The sequence below is a fragment of the Ictalurus punctatus genome, chromosome 12 (genome assembly GCF_001660625.3).
Source record: "Ictalurus punctatus breed USDA103 chromosome 12, Coco_2.0, whole genome shotgun sequence".
In the NCBI taxonomy this organism is placed as follows: Eukaryota; Metazoa; Chordata; class Actinopteri; order Siluriformes; family Ictaluridae; genus Ictalurus; species Ictalurus punctatus.
In genome coordinates, this window is record NC_030427.2 from 32,451,211 (window position 1) to 32,478,041 (window position 26,831).

At 39.5% G+C, this 26,831-nt stretch overlaps 2 protein-coding genes and 1 long non-coding RNA gene across 4 annotated transcripts in view; 2 read left to right on the forward strand and 1 right to left on the reverse strand.

The window, feature by feature from the left end:
• LOC128634055 (zinc finger protein 436) overlaps window positions 1–1,044 on the forward strand; it is a 2,306-nt gene extending 1,262 nt beyond the window's left edge. The window contains exons 1-2 of the mRNA XM_053683989.1: window positions 1–22; window positions 111–1,044. The exon at window positions 1–22 is cut by the window's left edge and continues 1,262 nt beyond it. Coding sequence (XP_053539964.1) covers window positions 1–22; window positions 111–389 — 301 coding nt within the window. The 3' untranslated portion in view covers window positions 390–1,044. The remainder of the gene's footprint in view (window positions 23–110) is intronic.
• Window positions 1,045–1,400: 356 nt separating this feature from the next.
• LOC124628723 (uncharacterized) lies at window positions 1,401–3,590 on the reverse strand. The gene is made up of 2 exons (XR_006983359.2): window positions 3,274–3,590; window positions 1,401–2,730 (listed from the first exon to the last, which is right to left on the reverse strand). It is a non-coding gene; the product is annotated as an uncharacterized LOC124628723 (long non-coding RNA).
• On the forward strand, window positions 3,113–13,493 carry LOC108272478 (zinc finger protein 239). Of its 2 annotated transcripts, XM_047158932.2 has the most exons (3): window positions 3,130–3,252; window positions 8,122–8,485; window positions 11,313–13,493. In XM_047158932.2, the coding sequence occupies exon 3, from the start codon at window positions 11,313–11,315 to the stop codon at window positions 12,249–12,251; it is 939 nt and encodes a 312-aa protein (XP_047014888.2). In that variant the 5' UTR covers window positions 3,130–3,252; window positions 8,122–8,485; the 3' UTR covers window positions 12,252–13,493. The 2 variants fall into 2 exon arrangements, with proteins under 2 accessions (XP_017336387.3, XP_047014888.2); XM_017480898.3 differs by lacking the exon at window positions 8,122–8,485 and having other exon boundaries at window positions 3,113–3,252.
• Window positions 13,494–26,831: the final 13,338 nt, after the last annotated feature.

Below are 26,831 nucleotides of genomic sequence, written 5' to 3' on the forward strand. Positions count from 1 at the left end.
ATTTTGCCCATATTACAGTATTGTAAGATGTTTCCAAAAATAATTCTATAAACACATGGGGACAAAATCTAAAATTATTTAAGCATCTTGAATAATTTTGTGTTTTCCAGATGTACCACTGCTCAGATTGTGGGAAGAGTTTTAGTAAAAGTCATCATCTCAAAGATCACAAGCGGATCCACACAGGAGAGAAGCCATATTACTGCTCCCACTGTGGAAATAGTTTTACTTGTCTGAGTACTCTCCAAAAGCACATGCACATCCACACAGGAGAGAAGCCGTATCACTGTGGACAGTGTGAGAAGAGTTTTACACGTCAAAGTCATCTCCAGCAGCACGAGCTCATTCACATGGGTGTAAAGCCGCATTGTGTGGACAGTTTGAGATGAGTTTTATTCGAGCCATCTCAAACCACACCTGTACATTCACACAGGAGAGAAGCCGTATCACTGTGGACAGTGTGGGAAGATCTTCGGACACACCAGCGCATACACACAGGAGCGAGGCCATACCAATGCTCGCAGTGCAGGACATGTTTTCTTAATCAGAGTGCCCTCTACAGCCACGAGCAGAGTCATAGAAACCGTACCTCTGCGGACAATGTGGATGGAGCTATACTTATTCAAGTTCATTAAGGAAACACAAGTGCTCTAACATAAAGCCATCAGATCTTGATATGTGAATTTGTCAAATGCTCCATCTTTGCAGTGTCCATTTAACTACAGCAAACTACACTGTATGGCCAAAAGTATGGGGATACCTGACCACCACACCCATGTCTTTTGAAGATCCTCTGATGGAACTGCATCCAATCAATGGTCCCTTGAACCCAATGTTTCTGATATAGTTTTCAGATTTACTGCAACCCTGACCAGGATAACAGTTACACTGTAAGATCAATGAATGGATTTTTGTTGTGTATATATGTTTCTTTAAGAAGTAAGCTGATGTTTGTATGACCTGCAAGTCTTAGAATTTTATGCAGGATCACTATCACAGTCATGGACGGAGTGAATGGAGCATTGAGAGAGTACATTACCAGGGGTCTGGGTTTGATGACATCTTCACTTTGGTAAATCTCATGTTTAATATTGCATCAGATTTATGCTTTTCTTATTAATCAACAAAAATTTTCCATAATGCAAATCAAAAACAGGTTTTCCCATAGTTGTGTAATTTATTTTAAAAAATCTGAAATATTACATGTATAAATCTTCTGATATTTTGCTTTGACACTCACAGGTAAGCTCATCATATTAATCATCCTTCATCAACTTGAATAAAGTTTACCTTGTAAAAAAACACAAGCCAAGAAATGAAATACATAGCAGTCAGAGACAGCCTTAGATATAAACCTGTCATAAATAATTATAATGTGTGTGCATTTATTTATTTATTAGTTATGCTAGGTATAAGCCATCAAACCTTATTTTGACAGGCAAGTGTTTGGTAAAGGTCATGAAGATGTGAAGATCACATGAAGATCTGCGTCCAAGCGTGTTGTTGTTTTCTTCTTTTCTTCTCCTTCGTCATCTTCTTCACAGGTTTATCGGCGGTTGGTAAACCAGTTTTGATGAATTACCGCCACCTACTGGACAGGATTGTGGCGCACTGAAAGGAGGTTAAAAATTTTATGTCAAGTTTAAATCACCCTTATACAAATCTTAGATAATTTAATAATGTATATACCTTTCCTTGTCCTGGATCATTTTCTTTTTAGAAGACTAATTTAGTTACTTACTATTAGTTAATAATGATTTTATTGGCTATGCAATGAGTGGAGGAAGTTCAGCCAGTGGGGGCTGTTATTTGTTCAGAATATCAATCAGGTGTAAATAGCTTATTAAATGGGCATTCTGAATCAAGACAAGATTTAGTATGTGAGATACTTACGCATCTACTTAGAATTCAGAAACTGGGGATGGTCCTGAGATTTCGTTGGGTACCAGAACATGGGGAAGTACAAGGAAATGAAACAGTGGACAGACTGGCTAAACAGGTAATGGATCATATGGATATTTGAAGTGGTATATGAAGTTCATATACCACTCAGTAAAGAAGAGGTAAAAGGAAAAATTAGAGAACTTATGAATATAAAGTGGCTAGAAATGTGGGACAAGATAAAAAACGGGTAGACGTTGCCGTGGAAATTAGACAACACTCGCAGACTTGTCCTCTGAAGGTAAAAAGGTTTATTACAGAATGATGGTTAATACAGAATAGAATAATGAGAGCGCCCTGAAGCGCTTGTGCTGAACCACTACTATATATATAAAAAGCAGAGCATGACACACTTCCGTGTACCAGTATGAAGCATTTTTGAACAGGCTTTGTTTAAGGATCTTGGAAGATGTTTACACGAACCTTGAACAGAAGAACATGTTTGTGTCTCTGTAAGCAGATAAACATTCTGTACAGATGTCAGTGACATGACATGGCCTTCTTAGACATTATCATCTGATAAGAATGAAACAGAACAAGAACAAAACTATAACAAAGTAAAAATTAGTGACTTCCCTCACAACATCTATACAATATCCAAAAACAGACATCTTCGGTCGTCTTGACTCTGGATCATTGTGGGCACCAGGAAGTGAGAGTGAGGCCGATGCTAAGCAAGGCTTCCTCACTTTAATCCAATTCACGTGCCAGTCGAGTCCCAGTTTGTGTTCTCCAAAATGGAGGCAGAAATGTAAACTTCGGTCTTCGTCAAAATCGACGGACGAACTCCTGTGTGTGGGGTTCAAAAACAAGGAGTGATGCAATTATCACTTGGCTTCGAATAGGACATTCTGGATTAAATAATCCATATTTCAAAATATGGAAACATCAAACAGGATTATGCTTGATGTGGTGAAACAGAGACTGTTTAACATGTATTATGTTGTGTAATGTTTACAAGGGAAAGAGAGAAGTTATTAAATAAATTGAGAAATATAGATATAATCAATATCACCTTATCAAACCTATTGAATTGTTCCCCAGGACAGTCAAAAATACAAAGAGAAATACTTAATTATCTCAGGAAAACAGGACTGGACATTTTATTGGACAAAATGTATTTCCCTTCTTATTAATGCTTAACACTCCAGTCCAGTTGGTGGCGGTAATACAGCATGACTTGGCTTGTCAACCGCCATTAAACAACACAAGAAGAACAACACACGCTTGGACTCGGATTTTCACATGAAACGGAGCTTCTTTCTCCACACGCGCTTCAGATCTCTGATACTCTACGTAACATCACTAAAGGTGAGTTCATCTGAAACTTACCACTTGAGCTGCTCGGTTAACAGGTTAGTGGAGATTCTGGAGTCACGAATCTCTTTTTCCAGTGTCATGATTCTTTACACCTCTTATAATGAAATCAGAGTCCAGGCGCCGCTCTTTAGGAGATAGACTTTATTATTCACACAACAAAGCCGAGCTGGTCTGCAGATCAACGCCCTTACTTCTCGATACTCCGCGTTACCGTTTCTGAGAATGTGGAATAATAGAGATCATTTCATTTCAGCCGTGTGCTTTTTAATAACAGCAACGTAAGCCCACATGCAACAATGCACATCCCTCTGACTTCCTGTGTTACCTCTCAAGCGTCCCCCGCTCCCCAGGTCTACAACTGGTATAAAGTCGGCTTGACGTCGGACGTTCGATATTCATAGATATGCGGAAATTAAGGGACCGTCTATGTAATTTTATATATAGATAGATAGAGAGAGAGAGAGAGAGAGAGAGACAATCTATAATATAATCATTCTCCATAAAAGGGTCATTCTATGGATATGTGCATTTTTCTGTCACTGGACTTCACAGACTTATTACACTTGAAAAAACACTTCATTATTACAATGTATTTATATTTTAAAGTAAAACAATGTTATTTGAACAGTTACACCTTCTTGAGCCATCAATCTTGTTATATTTGTTTTTAAATCAATTATATAGAATTCCAAGCACCATAAAAGTGCTTGTCCCCACTGTCATGTATAGAGGTTGAGTGCTGTATTTTGAAGTCGGAAACATGTTTTTTACCACTTAAACAACAATAATGTATGCATAGCTATCAAATACGTGATATAAATGACTTAAAAAAACTAAATGTCAAATAAATATAATAAAATATATAATAAAAGCAGTTTTCCCCTAGAGTTATGTCATTGGTGTTACCGTAAAAGTCTCTAAAAATAGTAGTCTCTTATATCGAAATAAGAAATCATATTGATGTCATAATTTGACTTCCTGTGGCCTCTTCCCTGAGGATCTATGAAGAAAAGCACATGGTAAGTATACTGTCTCTTTTAGTTATTAGAAATGTTGTCATTTATATCATGATTTCATACAAAGCTTTTAGTTGAGGTCACTGGTATGACCTACTTTATTCTTAGGGAAATGTTAAAAAAAAAAAATTGAACTCAAATGGATTAAAATACATATTTTAGTGTGTATGAAATCATTTACAACATGTGGCTTGAGGCCCTGTAGCAGCCATTTTTTAAAATGCATTTTTCATGAAAATTGTCACTGGTGTTTCCTTACTTATAGGTAACACCAGTGACTCCCATGTATAAATAAACTTTATTCAAAGCTGTTCCTTGAGTTCTTTTGCATGGAATATCACTCAGTTTTCTGGATTATAATGTCTTTCTCATTGTTAACGCTCCTTTGCACAGTTATGGCTAAATTGAGTGCAGCTGAGAAGCAGCGGCAGCACAGGCAGCATAGGGATCTCGCAAACAAGGACTCCATGCCTTTCTGCACGATCTCCCCCAGCAGAAGGCATGACCCACCAACTATATGGGCTCATTTGGACCCTATTCTTCAGTTCCTGGCAAAAGACCACACTACTAATATCCAAAACCTTCACTTTTTTTAGTGATGGACCTGCCACCCAATACAAGTACTGTGCAAACTTTTACATGATAGCCACTGAACAACACCAAAGAGTTTCTCAACAGTGATGTGGAACTTCTTTGAGGCAAGTAACGGAAAGGGTGCACCAGATGGAGTGAGGGCTGCACTGAAAAGAAGGGCAGACACATTAGTTAGGCAAGGTAGAGATATCCCAAATGCACAGACCTTTTTCCAACTGCTGAAAGATACAGGCAAGGTTAAACTCTTCTATGTAAGTGAGGAGGAAGTTGAAAAGAAGGGTGAAGGTTTGAAAGAAGTGTCCCTGTTCACCATCAAGGGCACACTGAGGATGCATGAGGTCCTCAGTGATTTGCATGGCATTCTAAAATACAGGTACATCAGCTATTTCTGCCAGGCTGCTGAGGGAATGTTTGACTGTTTATGCTATGGTCTAGAAGAGGTAACTCTTGTAGCTATGGATGCAATTGATGAAATGGATGAAGAGTTTAGACCCAGTGTCATTGAACACCATCACAGTAGGCAATGGTGTGTTGTTTGCTATGATGATGAACCCTACTCTGGCATAATATTGAAGGTGGAGGAAAATAATGTGGAAGTGCATGCACCGAAATGGAGTGAATAAGTTCTTCTGGCCGAGCCCTGGAGATGATATTAACTGGTATCATGATGACCAGATCATGTGCCTGATTCCAGAGCCACTAGCACTGAATAGGTGTTCAGCTGAAATTGATCAGAGGTCTGGGAGATCATTCTGAGACAGCTAGCCAAGTGAAATAAGGCAACATAAATTGTAAAATGGGGACAGTTTACCCCTCTAGTTATAACCTAGTAACATAGCATGACATAAAAAAATAGTCACAGATAACTGCAGTTTAGATTATGGTCTTTGTTGGGCCTTTTTAATTGTTACTCTTAATTGAGTTCAAATGTGCTTAAAGTGCTGTTTATGAACGTTCAAGGGTTTTGACCTATTGTCAGTGAGTTTGACTGAATGTCAAATGAAACAATTTTTTAATTAGAATTGAGGAATAAGGATTTTTGGTCATGTATGTCACTGGTGTTACTGTGTTTTTTTTTCTTTCTGTATCACTAAATAAAATGTCATGTTTGACATGATGATAATTGTTTACATTTACATTTATTCACTTAGCAGACGCTTTTATACAAAGCGACTTACAAATGAGAAAGATACCAGCAAAGCGATATCAAGCAGAGAACAATACAAGAAGTGCTACCATACGAGATCTATTAATTGAATTCCAGAAGAAGCAAAGTGCAGAGTAGAGGTGTAAGTGCATTTTTAAAAAAATGTTTAATTTTTTTTTATGAGTTTGTTAGGTGTTCATAGAAGAGGTGGGTCTTTAGTTGTTTTTTGAATATGGTGAGAGATTCTGCGGTCCGGATTGAGATTGGAAGTGCATTCCACCACTGAGGAACAGTTAGTGTGAAGGGTTTTGGAAAGGGACCTTGTGCCGCGCAGAGCTGGAACTGCTAAACGTTGGTCGCTAATCGATCGCAGATTGCGAGAGGGAACGTAGGCCTTCAGGAGAGAGTTGAGGTAGGAGGGTGCTGTTCCTGACAAGGTCTTGTAGGTGAGCATCAAGGCCTTGAACTTGATGCAGGCAGCTACAGGAAGCCAGTGGAGGGAGATGAAGAGGGGTGTGACATGACATATAATTATATTTTGCTACACTCAAGAGCTCAGATTCCAAGGATTGCATCATTACTTGTTTATAACAGTTTTTTTTTTTAAATATATTTTTATTTTTATAGGTAATTCATGGTTGTGCAACTGAAAAAACATAATTCAACAACACTTTTAACAAACCATAACACATCTAAATAAAAAAAAAATAATCTTCTAATTTGTCGCATTATCAATGTTATTCTTTACCTCTGACTACATGTGCTGAAGAGATTGAAAAATAATATTTTATGAAGGCCTTTATTATTGCCAAATGAGTAAGGTAACACCAGTGACAAATAGACAGTGCATGCCATCTTTAAATAAATGCACAGAAAAAGAAAAAAAATCATTAAGCTGTCATTTAAGTGTATTGATACAGCCAATGATTTAAGTAATAATAATGGTCAAAGTTTAAATGTTAAAAAAGAAATACATTTTAAGACATTCTGCCATTCCAAAAGTGCACGTTTCTGTAGAATGACCCAATAATATATATAGGAATAATAATCCATGACAGTGTGAGGTAAACTCTGAGAACTTATTTATAATTTACAACATTGTTAGGAATGTGAGATTACAGATATTGCACTCCGTGTCTGCACTGTTAAAACACGTGTTTAAAATAAATTGTTAAAGAAGCTGAGGGTGAAGGTGATGCACTGGCCAAACATGTCTCCAGACCTAAACCCTATTGAACATCTGTGGGGCATCCTCAAACGGAAGGTGGAGGAGCAGAATGTCTCTAACATCCACCAACTCTGTGATGTCGTCATGGAGGAGTGGAAGAGGACTCCAGTGGCAACCTGTGAAGCTCTGGTGAACTCCATGCCCAAGAGGGTTAAGGCAGTGCTGGAAAATAATGGTGTCCACAGAAAATATTGACACTTTGGGCCCAATTTGGACATTTTCACTTAGGGGTGTACTCACTTTTGTTGCCAGCGGTTTAGACATTAATAACTGTGTGTTGAGTTATTTTGAGGGGACAGCAAATTTACACTGCTACACAAGCTGTACACTCACTTTACATTGTAGCAAAGTGTCATTTCTTCAGTGTTGTCATATGAAAAGATATAATCAAATATTTACAAAAATGTGAGGGGTGTACTCACTTTTGTGAGATACTGTATATTATTGTTAGTTTGTCCAACTTTAAGCTTGTGAAAATGGAGGGACTGTAGAAGAAAAAGATAAAATAAAAATTGGCTGTAGTTCCTAAATGGGTAATGCAATATTTTTATTAAAGTGGAATGACTACACTTCAATCACATCTTGAATGCTTAATTTCAAATCCATTGTGGTGGTGTGCAGAGGCAAGCTTACGAAAATTGTCAGTCTCCAAATAGTTATTGGCCTGACTGTATACTGTATTAACTATTTCTGAGTGATTAGTGCTGAGAAATGATGTGTAAGTTAGATCAACTGTCGTGTTCATCTTTGCCCATAAAAATTATCAGTGACAGTGGTTTTTGTATTAGTAAAATATTCAACAACAATTCCATAACCACATGGAGACAAAATCTAAAAGTATTTGACTCTTGCATAAATTTTATTATGTTTTCCAGATGTACCACTGCTCAGATTGCGGGAAGAGTTTTACTAAATGACGTGGTCTCGAATACCACAAGCGCATTCATACAGGAGATAAGCCGTATCACTGTGGACAGAGTTTTGCTTGTCCGAGTACTCTCCAAAGACACGAGCGAATTCACATGGGAGAGAAGCCGTATCACTGCTCATAGTGTGCGAAGAGTTTTCGTGCCCAGAGTGCCCTCTACAGCCACCAACAGTGTCGTACCGGACAGAAGCCATACCTCGGCGGACAATGTGGATGGAGCTATACTCGTTCAAGTTCATTAAGGACTTCATTAAGGACTCCCACGTGCTCTAAGATAAAGCCATCGTCTGTTGACATGTGAATTTGTCAAAGTAAGATACATCTCTTAATTTTTTTAAAAGGAAATTCTGGCATAAAATTATAATGTAGTGTGTAGATGTAGTATTATATTGCGTGGGACTGTATTGCTTACTGTCCACTTTCATGATGTAATGATTTTCTTAATAGAATTCATGATTTTGTCGTTTTCCTTGTTTTACCCGAACGCTACACTACCAAGCATGCAACACAACGATACTTATTTAATCTCTGAGTGAGACGCATGACACTCCCCCTGACAAAAGAAAACATATAGTTGCAATCAAACTATTCAACTCCCATTGCAAATCAGGTTTAGTGTCAGATTTGACAGCCTTTCAGCTGTTTGCAATGAACAAATCAAACGCAAGCAATTTAAATAGTTCAACACAACGAATGCTTCAAGTGGTTTCCCCAAATTCAACTGAAAATGCAACTTCTAATGACTTCTGCAGTCTCAAAATTATTTAAGTTTTGACAATAAACCTGATTTGCAATGGGGGTTGAATAACTTTGATTGCAAATGTAACTACAGCACCATCAAGGAGGAGACCCTTGTCCTGTTAATGGCTTTGCAAGATTTGTAAGTGTACCTTGGTGACAGTCTTGCTCCAGTTCATGTGTGCATGTTGTCATCGATGGGCAATAGTATTTAACAGCGAAGAAAGCCAGTGCCCACAGCTTCGTTTTGCAGATGCTCGCTTGTCATTTGTGGTTGTGCTCGTTACGTCGCTCCGTATTTCTGTTTTTTTTTCATCTGTGCCTGTCCAGTCTCTGAACTCGATCTGTCCTTTCTTTCTTTTTGCTGCCTGGATTTGTAAATAGTCACACTGATGGCTTTGGGAGTGGCGGAATATGCGTAACAATGTTACACAATCAGTGTACAACAAACTGGTAACTGTTGGTTACGTCAAAAAACAAAGTAATCACATTACAGGTACATTTTGTAAAAAAATGGGAATACTCTCAGGATTACAATTGTTTTCATTTAAAACCCAAGAAATTAAATGTTTTGATTTAAAAAATTTGCATGTAATGTCTTTTTAATTGCGTGTCCTGTGAGGAGTGGCCTATCACATCATTTGTTCTGTTGACGTAATAAAATGAGAAGATGCACATGAATACACACAGGGAAAGCAAGGATCAGCTTTCCATGTCAGAAAGACATGTCAAAACTGAAAACATTTGATTTTTCCAAAGAGTCCTCATCTGTTGAGTACCAATGCTGATGGCACACCTGCTAATAAAAAAAAGCAGGCTCCAGTAGTGCCACCATGAGAGAGAAAACAATGGAGATGCTGAGGATCATCATCAGAAAGGCATTTTAAGACTTCTTGCATTCAAGAGTTTGCATGGCTCAGGTATGATCATCACGTGCAGATAATGTTTTGTGACTTTTGTTCCGAAATGGCGGGGGACACGGATTTCATTACCGGAAAGAACCATTTCAAGAAAGAGACCTGGGGGGGCAAGGCTATAGTCAAAAGCATTTTAAAAAAAAATGCCTCTAGTCACATGAGGCTGAGGATCAGGTGGTGGAGCGGGTTGTCCACTAATTGTAGGGTTGGATTCCTGGCCCACATGACTCCACATACCGAAGTGTTCTTGGGCAAGACACTGAACCCCAAGTTGCTCCCGATGGCAAGTTAGCGCCTTGCATGGCAGCTCTGCTACAGTTGGTGTGTGTGTGAATGGGTGAATGTGACACAGTGTAAAGCGCTTTGAATAAAAGCGCAATAAGTGTGCCATTTTTTTATTAGATTTTTTTTTTTTTTACCAAAAAAGTTCATGACTATGTAATCGCAGAGTGTGCTACAAAAAAACATTGTTAACACAGTGTCTTGTTCATGTGAACTTCATGACGTTCAGTTCCCACTTTAAGTGAACTTGAATGAAAATGCTGACGCTGTAAAAGGAGGCCAGACGTACACACATGATGGGATGACTGGTGTTCATTCATGTGGCACTTAAAAAAAAAATCATCTAGTGCCTGTTTTTTTTAAATATTTTTTTTTTCCTTATAGGAGCCAATGTCTCCTTAATAATTTTTTTTTTTGTCTGGAGCCCTGCTTTTGACAACACAATATAGATATCTGCATGATTATAGTTCTACGTCTCTCTTGCCAGTTGTGACTCACATGAGCAACAAATTTACTTATTGTATTAAAAGAAATCCAAACATTGAACATGTTTTTAAGCTCTAAACATATTGCTTTTCTCTTGACTTTATTTACATATGTGACCTTGAAGTAATGTGATTACATTACTTTTATATTGTGATAGTTAGATTACATTACTGATTATTTTATGAAGTAATTTGTAAGTGTACCAAAATACATTTTTAAAGTAACCCTCCTGACCCTGGGCTCCCTGATGAATTTTTGTAAATATCAAATACTGTATGTATTCACTGGTGGTAGGGGTGTGACTGCAATTTCTATTGAGTGTGGGTTTTGTCTCTGTTTTGGTAAGGGTGTTTAGGGAAACTGATGGTCTTTTGTTTGTTTTTGTTTTTAGTTAAGTTTGTTTCCTTAAAACAGCGTTTTTTGTTTGTTGCTTTGAAGCAGCAAAGCAACAAACTTTGTTTGTTGTTTGTTCACCCTGAAGTTTTCCCAGTTTACTTGTATAAAGTATGTATATATTCAAAAAATGTGAGTCACTCACTCCACCTTACATTACACCTTGCTTTTATTTATACTGTGCGTTTTGTTGTTAGTAATTTAGAAGCTGAGGAAACCGTATTACAGTATTGTAGGAGATGTTACCAGTAACAATTCTATAACCACATGGAGACAAAATCTAAAAAATTTTAAGCATCTTGAATAATTTTGTGTTTTCCAGATGTACAACTGCTCAGATTGTGGGAAGAGTTTTACTAAAACTCATCATCTTAAAAATCACAAGTGCATTCACACAGAAGACAAGCCGCATCATTGTGGACAGTGTGGGAAGAGTTTTATTTGTCTGAGTCATCTCCAACAACACCAGCGCATTCACACAGGAGAGAAGCCGTATCACTGCTCACAGTGTGGGAAGAGTTTTACTTGTCAGAGTAACTTCCAAGTACACAAGCGCATTCACACAGGAGAGAAGCCGTATCGCTGCTCACAGTGTGGAAATAGTTTTACTCGTCAAAGTCATCTCCAACAACATGAGCGCATTCACACAGGAGAGAGGCCGTATTACTGCTCACAGTGTGGAAAGTGTTTTACTTGTCAGAGTCATCTCCAACAACACCAGCGCATTCACACAGGAGAGAAGCCATATCACTGCTCACAGTGTGGGAAGAGTTTTATTTCCCAGAGTAATTTCCAAGTACACAAGCGCATTCACACGGGAGAGAAGCCGTATCACTGCTCACAGTGTGGAAATAGTTTTACTCGTCAAAATCATCTCCAACGACATGAGCTCATTCACACAGGAGGGAGGCCGTATCACTGCTCACAGTGTGGGAAGAGTTTTACACAAGAAAGTCATCTCCAACAACACCACCGTGTTCACACAGGAGAGAAGCCGTATCACTGTGGACAGTGTGGGAAGAGTTTTAATCAAGAGGGTAATCTTCGGACACACCAGCGCATTCACACAGGAGAGAAGCCTTATCACTGCTCACAGTGTGGGAAAAGTTTTCGTGACCAGAGTACCTTCCACAGCCACCAGCAGTGTCATACAGGACAGAAGCTGTACCTCTGTGGACACTGTGGAAGGAGCTATACTTATGCACGATCATTAAGGCAACACAAGTGCTCTAACATAAAGCCATCAGCTCTTGACATGTGAATTTGTCAATTTATGATACATGTTTTTAAATATATATTGTTCTAGGAGACCTGGATCTCCGGAATTTGTAGTCTCAGCCCTGCCGTTATTTCTTGCTTAATGTAAATACAAGCTGATATATGTTCATATATTATAACTGCCTTGAAATATGTTTTATGATTAAACTATGTAAAGAACCTCAACCTTGACAGCCCAGGGAAATACAATCACGTCAGGAGAAAATGAGGTCCAAGAAGAAAAAAGGGAACAAGCCTGCCCCAAGGTATCCAGCGATATGGAGGAAGACGGAGTGGAAAATGTTCCGCCAAGAAGGCTGATCCTGACGTTCTCCAACAGGACCTGTGAGGATTACAACTCGACACGCTGGATGTTAAGAGAACTGAGGAACTAATATTGGAAAGTAATTGTTTAATGAAGAAATGTGATAATATAAGGAGTGCCCTGAATAGAAAGGGGGCCGAAGCTGTAATGTTAAGACTGTGCTAAATTTAGACTTGCTGAAACCATTAGATGACTAAATCAGAGATATAGGCAAAAATACACAGAAAATGAAAAAAGCGCACACCTGTGTTGAGAGGCCAAGGTCCTCTGCTTTTACTACACGGGTGAATGAACTGGAAAGATTGATAAACCAAATTGATATAAAACAAGCATGTCAGAGAACCATAAAAGAACATGCATCTTGCTTTCTCAAACACCACACCTTCCTGTTTTTGTCTTAAGACAGTAAGTTAGCATTCTTTACCAATATGTTGAACTTTATGCTGTACGGTTTTCTGAAAAATAACTGCTACATTCTTGTTTTCTCTTAAGAAAGCGAGCTAGTGCTGTACACTTTTCTGTGAAATGACTACTACATTCTTGTTTTTCTCTTAAGAAAGCGAGCTAGCGCTGTACGCTTTTCTGTGAAAAGACTGCTATATTCTAAGTTTTTCTCTTCAGAAAGTGAGCTGGCGAACAAAAACCACATGATATTTTGAGCATCAAGCTTAAACCCTAGCACCTGAAACCGAAATAGATAAAGGTATAAATACTTGGAAGAAGCCAGCATAGAGTTGCCACTTCTCGGGTGAAGGTTTGGTTGTTTTTAAGTTCTTGGAAAAGAAAACCACTATTCAGATTCTGCGTGGTCTAAGGCTTTTCTTTATTTTATTTTTCTTTATATTTTGAGTTAAAGGTAATTGTAATCCTTTTGTTCTTTAATAAACCGAAGTCCATAGAAAGGACGATTCATATATCTCACTGCAAAAGTACGACTCCTTTTGTTTTCGACGTCTTCAGAGAAGAGAAAGGACTTCAAAAGGTTCTCGAGCCCAGAGGCATGGAAGCTTCACTTCCTGAGGAGGTAAGACGAAGTAACTCTATAAACTGATAATCAGTTGAATGACAGAGTAGCGGGTAAAACACAGAACAGTGGGATAAGGAATTCCAGGGAAAACTAAAAAAAAAATAGTATTCTATTGCGCAGGACTATATTGCTTACGGTCTACATTTTAGCAGAATTCATGATTGTCATTTTCCTGGTTTCCCCCTACTGTAATCAACCAGTCCAGACCTCTGAGTGAGGCACATGACTCTGACATCTCCCTTTGACATAAGCAAACGCAACCCTAAACAGAGGCATTGTATTATACATATAGCGACATGTTTAATTTGAATTGATTTTTAAATGCGAGCTAGAATTTCTTTTCTAAAATGTCATGCTGTGCATACAATTGAACTGGACACATTTCCAAGCTAACAGAAGATGGATGTGTTTATAGGCAATTTGAAGAGATAATTCCGGTCCAAGTTACTCCGTCTTTGCAGCGTTTAATTAATTACAGATAACTACACTATATGGCCAAAAGTATGGGGATGCCTGACCATCATACCCATATATGCCTTTTGAACATCCTCTGATGGAACTGCATCTAATGCATGGTCCCTTGAACCCAGTGTTCTGGATGTGTTTTTCGGCTTTGTTGCAACACTGATTGGGATAATAGTTACACTGTAAGATCAATGAATGGATTTTAGTTGTGTATATATGTTCCTTTTAAGAAGTAAGATGATGTTTGTATGACCTGCAAGTCTTTTATGCAGGATCACTATCATAATCATGGATATACAGAGAATGGAGCATTGAGAGAGTACATGATCAGGGGTCTGTATTTGATGACCCCTTCACTTTGTTAAATCTCATGTTTAATATTGCACCAAGTTTATACTTTCCTTAATAATGATTAAAAAAAAATCTCCATAATGGAAATCATAAACAGGTTTTCTCATAGTTGTGTAATTTCTTTTTTAAAATGTGAAATGTTATATTTATAAATATTCCGATGCTACTGGACGATCATGTCTTGTCTACGCCTGCTCCAGCCTTGTGCGACAGGATTGGTCGCCTGCCCGTTTCCGGTAGTGTATTTAAGCCTCGTCAGTCTCCATCCCAGGGCAGATCATTGCCATTGCTTTGTGTATACAGAGAAGTGCTTTTCGCCTGTGTACGACCTTATACCTCTTTTGACTTTGTTTATGCTCTGCCCCGTTACGATTCATGTGATACCCTTGTGTGTATATATATATGTACATATTATTTTTTGTTAATTAACCCACTAATAGTCACGTCTGTATATAGTGCACGGTTAAGAGTGGTTTGTAGGATGTCAGTGCCATTTATGTTGATTCTTCTTTTCTCCTGTTTTTGGGTTAGCTAGGGAGTGAGGGAAGATGGTGTGTTTTTGTTTTCTTTCCTTGTAGGTTAGTTAGTTTTCTTTGGTAAAGTTAGAGGGAAGTTTTGTTTATTACCTTGGCCTGGCCGACTTCTGAAGATTTAAACCACTATATATATATATATATATATATAAGGTGCTCCGTTTGGCGAATAAACTAAACAAATGCAATCTTGGTTTCGCCAACCCTTTTCTTTTTTTATTTTATTGTATGTTGCGGCCCGACCTAGACCAGGTCGTAACAGAATTGGGGGCTCATCCTGTCAATTGGGGGAATTGGGGGCTCATCCTGTGTTCATCCGGCATAACAGAATTGGGGGCTTATCCTGTGCTTTCCCTCGTTTTGTCCTGTTTCTCATTTCGTCCCGTTTCTCTTTTTGCGCATTTGTCTGGTGGTTTTGTCTTTGTGGTCGGGTGTGTGTGTGTACAGGTTAAAAGATATGGCTACTAAATTTAACCTGGATCAGTTTAGCATTTGTCCCACGTTAGAGCAGTTTGAGCGATGCCGTAAGGTTGATCTGAAACTCATTGCGTACTTTTACAGCACATTGGTTGCACAGAGCGCCACTAAGCGAGACCTCAAAAAGCTGCTGTATGAGGAGCTTGTAAAACAGCGAGTCATGCTTGAGCCTACCGAGGCGGGTGTTGCATCACCGGTCAGTGGTTCTGAGGATCTGGCTGCAGCGGTGGCTGGGGCCAAGCCCGAGGAACTGACTCGCATAGATCCCACGGTAGTAGACTCTCCATTAGAGGAACCCATGCTCGCGCTGCAACTAAAGAAACTTGACTTTGAGTTAAGTCGTCAGCAGTACCAAGCTCAGCTACTGCAGTTCCAAACACTGGAGCTGGAAACCAAGAATGAGATAAAGCTGAAGGAGCTGGAGTTAGAGTTGGCGCTGCAAAATAGGCCAGCTCCCAGTTCACCTGCGTCTCCTGCACCTGCGCTTCCTGTATTTGTTCATCAGTCATCACCTGTGCTAGAGCTTGCGCATCGTGGCACCTCGTCTGTGAGTCCTGCTGGTTTTGATGTTAGTAAACACATTTCACTAGTTCCTATGTTTAGGGAAAGTGAGGTGGACACCTATTTCCCTGTGTTTGAGCGCATTGCTGCCACATTGCAGTGGAGTAGAAATATTTGGTCTTTATTGCTACAGTGCAAGTTTGTGGGAAAAGCTCAAGAAGTATGTTCTGCTCTAACGTTGGAACAAAGCTTGGAGTATGAAACGGTTAAATCGGCTGTGTTATGGGCATATGAACTTGTCCCCGAAGCTTATCAGCAGAAATTTCGAAAGCATGCCAAAACCGTCAGCGAAACATATGTTGAGTTTGCGCGTGAAAAGTCTGTGTTATTTGATAAGTGGTGCGCCACAAATAAGGTTGTTACTTTTGATCAGGTAAAAGAATTGATCCTGCTTGAAGAATTTAAGACTTGTATTTCTGACAAAACTGTGGTTTATTTGAATTAGCAAAAAGTCTCTTCGCTCACTGATGCTGCCATTTTGACTGAGGATTTTGTGCTCACGCACAAAACTGTGTTTTCCCCTCCGCGTCGTGATATTTCTGATCGCAGCTACAGCTCGAACGCTCCTGTGAGCGCACCTAAAAGTGCTAGTGAGTCCTGTGAATGTTTTAACTGTTGCGAATCTGGTCACCTCATTGCTGCTGGTCCCGTTTTAATGCACAAAAATCGACGGAAAGCACAAAACAGTCCTAAGAGTGTGGGGTTAGTGCATGTACAATGACAACACTGACAGTTTGCATTCACTTTCCTCAGTTGATATTGCATTTCAACCTTTTATTCTGGATGGCGTAGTTTCACCCTCTGATACCAATTCGGACTGTAAATCACTGTGTATTCTGAGAGATACTGGAGCCGCTGAGTCCTTTATGCTGGAAGGCGCCCTTCCTTTGTCTGAACACTCTAGCTGTGGTATAGATTTTCTAGTTCAAGGTATTGAACTTGGTTTAGTAAAGGCTCCATTGCATATGGTTTATCTTCGTTCTGAGGTTGTGTCTGGCTTTATTAAGGTTGCAGTTTGACCTCAGTCGCCAGTTAAGGGAATTTCGTTTATTTTGGGTAATGATTTAGCCGGTGGAAAAGTTTTCCATTTGCCTGTTGTAACAGAAGCTCCCGTGTTGCATGAGAGCAATGAGCTTTTACGTGCGTTTCTTCAGTTCCTGTGTTGAGACGCGCCCAAGTTCGTAAAATGAAAGGCACTGTCGATTTTTCAGACTCTTTTATGTGTAGTGACGATTCCTTGTTTGAAAATCAAGATTTGTGTTCTAGTCCTGGGGTTCTTCCCGAATCTAAAACTTCTTCAGTATTGGAAGAAGAGTGTGGTAAATAGGGTGTTGGGCGAGAACAGCTTGTGGCGGGCCAGAAAACATATGTTTCACTCTCTCACTGTGTGGCTGCTGCTGTAGATGAGGCACAGTTACCTCAATGATCTACACCGTATTTCTTTGATGGGGATGCATAATATTTAATGCATAAGTGGACACCCCCAAACTCTGAGCAGGATTGGAGGTCAGTTTTTCAAGTTGTGCTTCCAAAACCATACCAAACACAGGTGTTGAGTATTGCCCATGACCATGATCTTGCTGGTCATCTTGGTGTGAGGAAGACATATGACCGTGTGTTAAGGGATTTTTTTGGCCTGCTATGAGGCCAGATGTTGCCAGGTATTGCCGCTCCTGTCATGGGTGTCAGGTTGCAGGGAAACCAAATCAGGTCATTCCCCCTGATCCACTTCAACCTATACCTGTTATGGGAGAGCCTTTTGAAAGAATTTTAATAGATTGTGTGGGTCCCCTTCCTCGAACCAAGTCTGGTAATTCATACCTACTAACTTTGATTTGTGCTGCTACTAGGTACCCTGAAGCTATACCCCTGCATAGCATAAAGTCCCGTGCTGTCATCAGAGGTCTTGTCAAGTTTTGTACCACTTATGGTTTGCCAAAATACAGTGTGTGTGTGTGTGTGTGTGTGTGTGTGTGTGTGTGTGTATATAATATACACACACAAATAAAACACATAAATACACAAACACACACCTCAATTTCCACTATAAATATATCTTGATAACATTCCAATCGTTAATTAGTTTAATTAAATAATCAATAATGTGGTAGGCATAAGGTGGATTGCATCATGAAATACAATACATTGGCAATTGAGGGGTTTATTACCTTATATACCTGCTGTATATTTCAGACACATTTTCAACACGATTTTATTATTAAAAAAAAAAAAAGCCACAAAATGTTAAGTATTTATACACTGCTTCAATACTGTAAAAATTCAGATTGAAATATTACTAACAATATAAATTCTAGCTGTAACTTTCATAATTAGCAAAGAATCCCGTGCCTAAAACTTGTGAGTCGCTACATGAAAGCAGACATATGGCCTTCAAAAGCCTGCTACTTCCGGCAGTGCACGGATAATCCACGAAGGCAGAAGATGTGTCAGAATCCATACAACAGGTGTTTTCAGCAAAGTACTGATCATGTTGACTACATAGAGGTGTCAGAACTCATGTAGCAAATATGATACAATTGGTGCTACAGGAAAGTGATGGAAAGGACAAAGTGTGTAGAAAGAAAGGATCTGCTCATAATCCAAAACATAGAAGCTCATCAGTCAAGCATGGTGGAGGTAGTCTCATGGCTTGGAGTTGCATGGCTGCTTCTGGCATGGGCTCACTAATCTTTATTGATGATGTAACTCATGATGATAGCAGCAGAATGAATTCAGAAGTTTACAAAAAAAATCTGATCCAATCTGGGACTTCATCCTGCAGCAAGACAATGATCCAAAACACACTACCAATTCAACAAAGGACTTCATCAGGAGCGAAAAAATGGTAGATTTTAGAATGGCCAAATCAATCACCAGACCTTAAACCAGTTGAGGAGCATTTCACCTCCTGACGAGGGAAACTGAAGGTCGAAACCCCCAGAAACATACAACAACTGAAAAAGGCTGCAGTAAAAGCCAAGAAAAGCATGACAAAAGAATAATTCAGCAGTTTGGTGATGTTAGTGGGTCACCAACTTGATGCAGTTATTGCAAGCATGAGATATGCAACCAAAGATTAAGTATTATTTACTTTAAGACCATCTGTACCTATACTTTTGCTCACGTAATACTGGGTGGTTTGCCACCAAAGTTGCCATATATTAAGTTGTTTAACACATCCAAATGTGAATTTCAGGAAATTAAATGCATATGCATTCAGTTAATCAAAACATTTGCCTTTTTAACCACTGTGGGTGGCATTTTGGTTTTGGCCTTATGAAACTAAATACGTTTCAGTGGAAGTCAGGGTGTTTCCCATAAAATCATGAATTCTGCTAAACCCAGGGAGTAAGCAATAACATTCCCATTCAACAGAATACTACAGTCCATGACAAATGATATAATATAGTTTTATGCCAGAAAGTCTCTTTACCTGCCTTTAAAAAATGAAAATGAACAGCATGTATGTAAATTTGACATTCACATATCAAGAGCTGATGGCTTTATGTTAGAGCACTTGTGTTTCCTTAATGAACTTGAATGAGTATAGTTTTGTCCACAGTGTCCGCAGATGTATGGCTTCTGTCCTGTATGACTCTGCTGATGGCTGTAGAGAGCACTCTGGTCAATAAAACTATTCCCACACTGTGAGCAGTGATACGGCTTCTCTCCTGTGTGAATGCACTCGTGTACTTGGAGATGACTCTGACAAGTAAACTCTTCCCACACTGTGAGCAGTAATACGGCTTCTCTCCTGTGTGGATTCGCTCATGATCTTTTAGATGATAAGTTTTAGTAAAACTCTCCCCACAATCTGAGCAGTGGTACATCTGGAAAACAAAATTATTATGGTTAAATCATTTCAGATTTTGTCCCCATGTGTTTCTCGAATTGTAATTGGAAACGTCTCCTACAATACTGTAATATGGCTTCACAACCAAATCACTCACCTTTTAACGACAGTAACAACTTTATAATTTTATATTTGTATTGTAATACCACTGATTGCAGCCCAATTTTATTCATGCCAAAACCACTGACTGATCATGTTTGAGAGCCAAGATGAATGAGAGTTAACCAAACTTACACATCATTTCTCAGCACTAATCTGCGTTTTGATTAGTTAAAAATGCTTGATTTTACAGAGGCTTTTTTAAAAAAAAATTCCAACGCAACCTGGATCATTGGTGAAATTGTTTAGCACAGTCTTTCGCAGGAATGTTTGTTGGTAAATGAGACCTTTTAGCTGTACTCATGTTCAGCACACATGAATCAAAGAGGGGTTTGACTGAATTGTGATGATGTCACATGATGGATCTTGGCCAAATCTGCAGAAAATCTGTAATTTTAAACAATTGCAAGCTCCCCTGAATATTGCAGTTTGTTTGATTCTGCATTAAGCTGCATTAATTGGAGGAACTGTGTAATGATGCAATCATTCCTACATGATATTCTAATTTAGGGTTAGGGCTGTAAGTGTTTGTGTTCGTGTGGAGTGGGGGTGGGTGGGAGTGGGTTACAGAGAATTGGCTTTTTTAATCTGCTGGCTCACACATTATTCTTTTGTTCTTGTCTGTGGAAGTAAAATGGATGGGAATAAATGGCAACCATTAAGCAGCACTCTTTTCTGGCTCATCATTATGAAGAGAAAAGACCTGAAAATATGGATATTACCCAAAAGTGGCACAACTGTGGCTCTGGAGTTCTCAGAGAATAGACTACAAACTTCTGTTCATCACAGTGAAATGTTGTTGTATCACCTCACACTGTCATGGATTATTATTCAGAAACCTACATCTATAACACTAGAATCGTATTACAATCATTTTATAGATGTTTTTGAAACAAAACACTGACGTCAAACTTTTGAACAATATTGTATATTTTTGTGAATTGCTACGAAACTACAAACAATAGTTTTGAATGTGCACAAATCTTCTGAATAAAACCATAATAAGACCCCATTTTCATCCACATCTACTGTGGAATATTTTAATCAGTCAGCGTATAACTCACTCGTGTATAACCAAAGTATAAGGTGTGAAAGTGCATCAACATGTTATAATCAAAGAAATGAGTTAATCCACTAAAACGTATGCTTAAAGAGTATAACCAAATGTTAATCAGTATACTGGTACCTGTTCATGCTGGGAATGTATGTAATCTTTTTAGAATGTAATCTTTATTTAAAGAGACCTGGCTGTACCATGCCACCATAAAAAACAATGTCATGGAGAGCACAAATATCTGTGTGGATAGCATCATGGAAAACATGACGATGAGCACTTCCTACATCGACAATCTGAGGGAGCACGCACTGTCTGCTTTAAGATGCTCCAAGGTCATGGGCATGTGTCAGGATGGGTGGCCAGAGTTCAGCTCATGTGAGGGCACCTTAAAGCTGTACTGGGCAGAGCGAGCCTTCCTCACAGTTCAAGATGGGCTTAAAAGGGACAAGGATGGTCATCCCAGCAGCTCTAAGAAATGATATCCTCAGCAAGCTGCACGAGGGGCATCAAGGTGTGGTAAAATTTAGAGCTTGTGCACGGCAGAGTGTGTGGTGGCCGGGTTTGAGCCAGCAACTGAACAAACTTGTTTTGAACTGTAGAACATGCGTTAAAGAACGTACTAACCACACAGAGCCACTGATTCAAACAGACCTCCAGGAGAGACCCTGGCAAAAACTAGGGGCGGATCTGTTCTGCTCAGGGAAGTGTCACTGAGGAAGCAGCACCCTTCGAGCTAACGCTATTACATTAATTTCTTCTAATCTCTATACTTTAAAATTATTTACCTTACGTTATAGAAATATAACTGACACCACTTTAGATAAAACAATCGTAATGTTGCGCTGCTGCTAAATTTGATCTTTTTATTTTTATTTTTTATTTTTTACAAACATCCGCGACTAGCTTGCGACTAGCTTGTAGCCCGTATCCCGCTAGCATCACCTACCGCTAGCCTTGTTTACATTTCACATTTCTCATTTACCGCTGTTCTGTTTAAAAAACAAATATGTCTGCTGTCTCTCCGGTTTTGAGTGCAGATGAGGACTCGCTCGAGCTTCACATGGTGCAACCTGGTTGTGTCTGTAGATAAAGCATTAATCATCGGAGACTTTAATATTCATTTTGATAACCTGGAAGACTCTCTAAGAATAGCGGTTGTGTCCATCTTAGATGCAGTAGGGATTAATCAAAACGTAATCGGGCCTACTCATAATGGTGGTCACACTCTTGACCTCATACTAACATACGGACAAAGTATAGAAAATATTATCATTTTTCCGCAGTCTGAAGTTGTCTCAGACCATTATCTTATCTCGTTCATAATACGTATTGATCATAATATTTCCACCTCGCCTCGCTACCGCGTAAAAAGCACCTACACATCAGCTACTGCACCGAGCTTCATAAATAACCTTGCAGAAACATCAATTAGATTTGGATCACCGTCTGATCCCATAGAACTCGATTAGGCGACTGAAACACTCCGCTGCACGCTAGATAGAGTGGCTCCACTCAAAAGGAAAATAATTAGAGAAAAAAAATTAGCACCCTGGTATAACGATCAAGCGCGAACCTTAAAACGGACAACTCGACAATTAGAACGTAAATGGCCTCAAACCAAACTGGTGATATTTCAAACAGCATGGAAGGAGAGCCTACTGAAATATAGGAAATCTCTTGGCGATGCTAGAAAAATCTATTTCTCCACCTTAATAGGAGACAAAAAAACAATTCTAGATTCCTTTTCAACACAGTAGCAAAATTAACTAGGAATAGAACCACTACAGAGAGAAACACTCAATCATTACATAGCAGTGAAGATTTCATGAATTTTTTCATTGATAAGGTTGAAAATATTAGACGTGAAATACAGGCCATTAAATTAAAACCGGACAGTACTGTAACAAACCCATTACATGACAATGTAGCAATATCAGATCAATGTTTAGAGTGTTTTGCTCCGCTTAGAGAGACTGAACTAGTTAGTTAGTAGTTAGTTCCGTCCGCGCAGCGGGGCGCATCGGGCAACAAGCATTCGCCAGCGGGCTCGGTCGGAAGCGTCGATTTCCACATCTTCCCACTTGACATCGAGCGCTCGTAGATCCTCCATGAACGTTCGTCGCCAAGTATTCTGCGGCCACCCTACTCTTCTCTTCCCCCGTGGCGGCGTCCAGCGCAGCGCGATCTTTGCGTGGCGGTGGTCAGACATCCGTAGAATGTGTCCTGCAAAGCGCATTCTTCGCTCTACGACCATTTCTGCCAGGCTGCTTGTTGTTTCCGTAGCAAGATAGATTTTACGGGATCAGGGTGCTAGCCTGATGCCCAACCCTCCTCCTTTTTCACCCGGGCTTGGGACCGGCGTCGGCGGAGAATCTCTTCAGCCAATTCATCAACTTGCATACTAGATCCCGTACCTACATGTTTGTTTAAACAGATTTGTCCAGGAGTAATTGAACCACTTTTAAATATAATCAATTCTTCCCTAAGCACTGGCTATGTACCTAAATCACTTAAATTAGCAGTTATTAAACCCTTGATTAAAAAACCTGATCTTGACCCGTCTCAATTGTCCAGCTATAGACCAATATCAAATCTCCCCTTCATCTCTAAGATGTTAGAAAAGGTTGTAGCAAAGCAGATATGCTCGTACTTAGATAGGAATAACATTCATGAAATGTATCAGTCAGGATTTAGACCTCATCATAGCACAGAGACAGCGTCAGTTAAAGTAGTAAATGACCTTCTACTGACCTACGATCAGGGTTGTGTCTCGCTGCTTGTGTTACTCGACCTTAGTGCAGCTTTTGATACTATAGATCACACTATTCTCCTTGATAGATTAGAAAATGTTGTTGGTATTAAGGGAACAGTCCTCTCCTGGCTCAGGTCTTATCTGACCGATCGTTATCAGTTCGTAGATGTAAATGGTGATTTCTCTATGCGTACTGAGGTTACTTTTGGAGTTCCACAGGGTTATGTTTTAGGCCCACTGCTCTTTACTTTATATATGCTACCGCTAGGTCAAATTATTCGTAAACATGGAATTAGCTTCCACTGTTATGCTGATGATACACAGTTGTATGTTTCAGCGAAGCCAGAGGACAGACAAAAGCTTAGAAAAGTTGAGGATTGTGTAAAGGACATTAGACATTGGATGTTAACTAACTTCCTTCTACTTAATTCTGATAAAACAGAAATACTTTTATTAGGCCCACGTGTAGCTAGAAGAAATCTTTCTGATCACATGGTTACTCTGGATGGTCTTTCTGTTCCATCATGTACAGCAGTTAAAGACCTTGGAGTGATTATTGACTCCAGCCTATCATTTGATGCTCATGTAGATAATATTACTAGGATAGCTTTCTTTCATCTCAGAAATATTTCTAAAATAAGAAACATATTGTCACTACATGATGCGGAAATACTAGTTCATGCATTCGTCACCTCTAGATTAGATTACTGTAATGCCTTACTGTCTGGATGTTCCAGTAGGAATATAAATAAGCTCCAGTTAGTCCAGAATGCAGCCGCTAGAGTCCTAACTAGAACTAGAAGATACGACCATATCACACCGATATTATCAATACTGCATTGCCTCCCAGTAAAATCTCGCATTGACTATAAAATACTTTTATTAACCTATAAAGCACTAAATGGTCTCGCGCCACAATATCTAAGCGATCTTTTGGTTTTATATGATCCGCCACGCCTACTTGGATCAAAAGATGCAGGCTATTTGACGGTACCTCGAATAGTGAAGGCTACAGCAGGGGGAAGTGCTTTCTCTTATAGAGCCCCACAGTTATGGAACAGTCTTCCTATTAGTGTTCGGGACTCAGACACAGTCTCAGTGTTTAAGTCTAAGCTTAAAACGTATTTGTTTACTCAAGCCTACCCTGACTAGATTCTGTTCTACTACTTCGCAGTCATAATAATCTTTTTTCTCCCTCTCTCCTTTCGCCGAGCCCCACACGAATTTATGGAGATACTAGAGATCCAGATCCTTTCTGCCTCTGGATGGAGCTCAAATCTTCTCTAATTCCAGACTGCTGGGACTACGGCTGCTCCTAAGGCCATACAGACTTCAGATAAATCCATAATGAACTTTTTCACACTAACTGTTGTTACCCAGATGAGGATGGGTTCCCTTCTGAGTCGGGTTCCTCTCAAGGTTTCTTCCTCTTAAAACATCTTAGGGAGTTTTTCCTTGCCACCGTCGCCACTCAGTGGCTTGCTCAGTTGGGATAAATTCACACCTTTAATATCTGTATACCATGTTGATATTTCTGTAAAGCTGCTTTGAGACAGTGTCTTTTGTAAAAAGCGCTATACAAATAAAATTGAATTGAATTGAATTGTTCACACTAAAAGGGAAAACCTATCTGTTGGTAGTGGACTATTACTCAAGGTATGTTGAGATAGCAAACCTCAGCATTACAAAAGCTACCGACATTTTGGCCCATCTAAAATCTGTTTGTATACCATGGGAATCCTGAGATCCTAATGAGTGATAATGGGCCACAGTTCTCAGGGAGTCACATGCCAGCCTTCGCTGCATCATACGGATTCAAACACGTGACCAACAGTCCACGATACTCCCAAAGCAATGGAGAGGCAGAGCGGGCAGTGCAAAATGTCAAAAACCTTCTCAAAAAGGCTGCAGATCCATATCTGGCCTTGTTGGCATATCGTGTCACCCCACTTCACAACAGCTTCAGTCCAGTTCAACTGCTAATGGGATGCTAGGACCGTTCTACTGTGCTGACTCTCCCATCTCTACTGAACCCATCACTCCCCAACAGCGCAGCAGGCGTTACAAAGGAAAAAGAGAGAAGGAGTGCGGACTTAAAATGCTTCAGTGAGTGCCACCGAGCACATGAGCTCAGAAACATCTCACTGGGAGAACAAGTGTGGGTGGCTGATGCTAAAGTAACAGGGACTGTGGTGGGGGAACACTCAACACCCCGGTCATACCTGGTGGATGTGCCGCATGGGACTGTTCGGAGGAACCGTCATCACGTTATGCCCATGGACAAACCCGTGAGCGCACAGGACACTCAGATGCCTACACCGACACACACAGCTGTGTCTTCCCCTGAACAACCAACACCTGGACCTGGTCCAGCTTCCTCTACAGTCAGAACCAGATCTGGCCGTGAAGTGGTGAAACCATGTCGATTAGACTTGCATAAAAGAGTTTAAATAAAATAAAATAAAAAAGCTGAAAGATTTAGTTTGGAAAAAATTGACATTTTAAAAAATATATACTGATGTTTATGTGGAAATACCATAAGTTGTTGCCATGTTAATGTAGTGTGAAAAATTTACAGTTTACCCTTTTTACTTAAATGTTCTGAAATGAACGGCTTAAGGGCTGAGTTTAGAGCCATGTTCATTATCATTGTTTTGAAAAACTTAAAAGGGGGAGATGTGGTGTAAATGTTTGCACATGCTATGTAGACCTACTGGAATAGAGTTGGCTTGACGTTGGACGTTCGATATTTGCAGATATGCGGAAATTAAGGGACCGTCTCTAAAGTTACATACAACATTGTTAAACACGTTTCTAACTTCAATAGCATTTGAAGGGAATGACTTACAGTCACACATCCAACTGTAAAGTGTTCATGTAGGTGTCAGTTATAATGCACACATTTTTGATATTAACAAACGTATTAACAAAAACTATTAAATCATATATAAAAATTGCCATGTATTTTATTACTGCATGAGCTCATACACAAAATAAACCATAATTTAAAGCTCAATAGCATTTGAAGGGAATGATGTACAGTCATGAAGCCAGCTGTAAAGTGTTCCTCTAGGTGTCGGGTAT

Excerpts from the sequence above, each read along its gene's own strand:
- LOC108272478 (XM_017480898.3), top strand. The coding sequence starts at position 3,187 with ATGAAACGGAGCTTCTTTCTCCACACGCGCTTCAGATCTCTGATACTC. Across the intron at positions 3,253-11,312 it reads TCTACGTAACATCACTAAAG|ATGTACAACTGCTCAGATTG; the intron begins GTGAGTTCATCT and ends TGTGTTTTCCAG.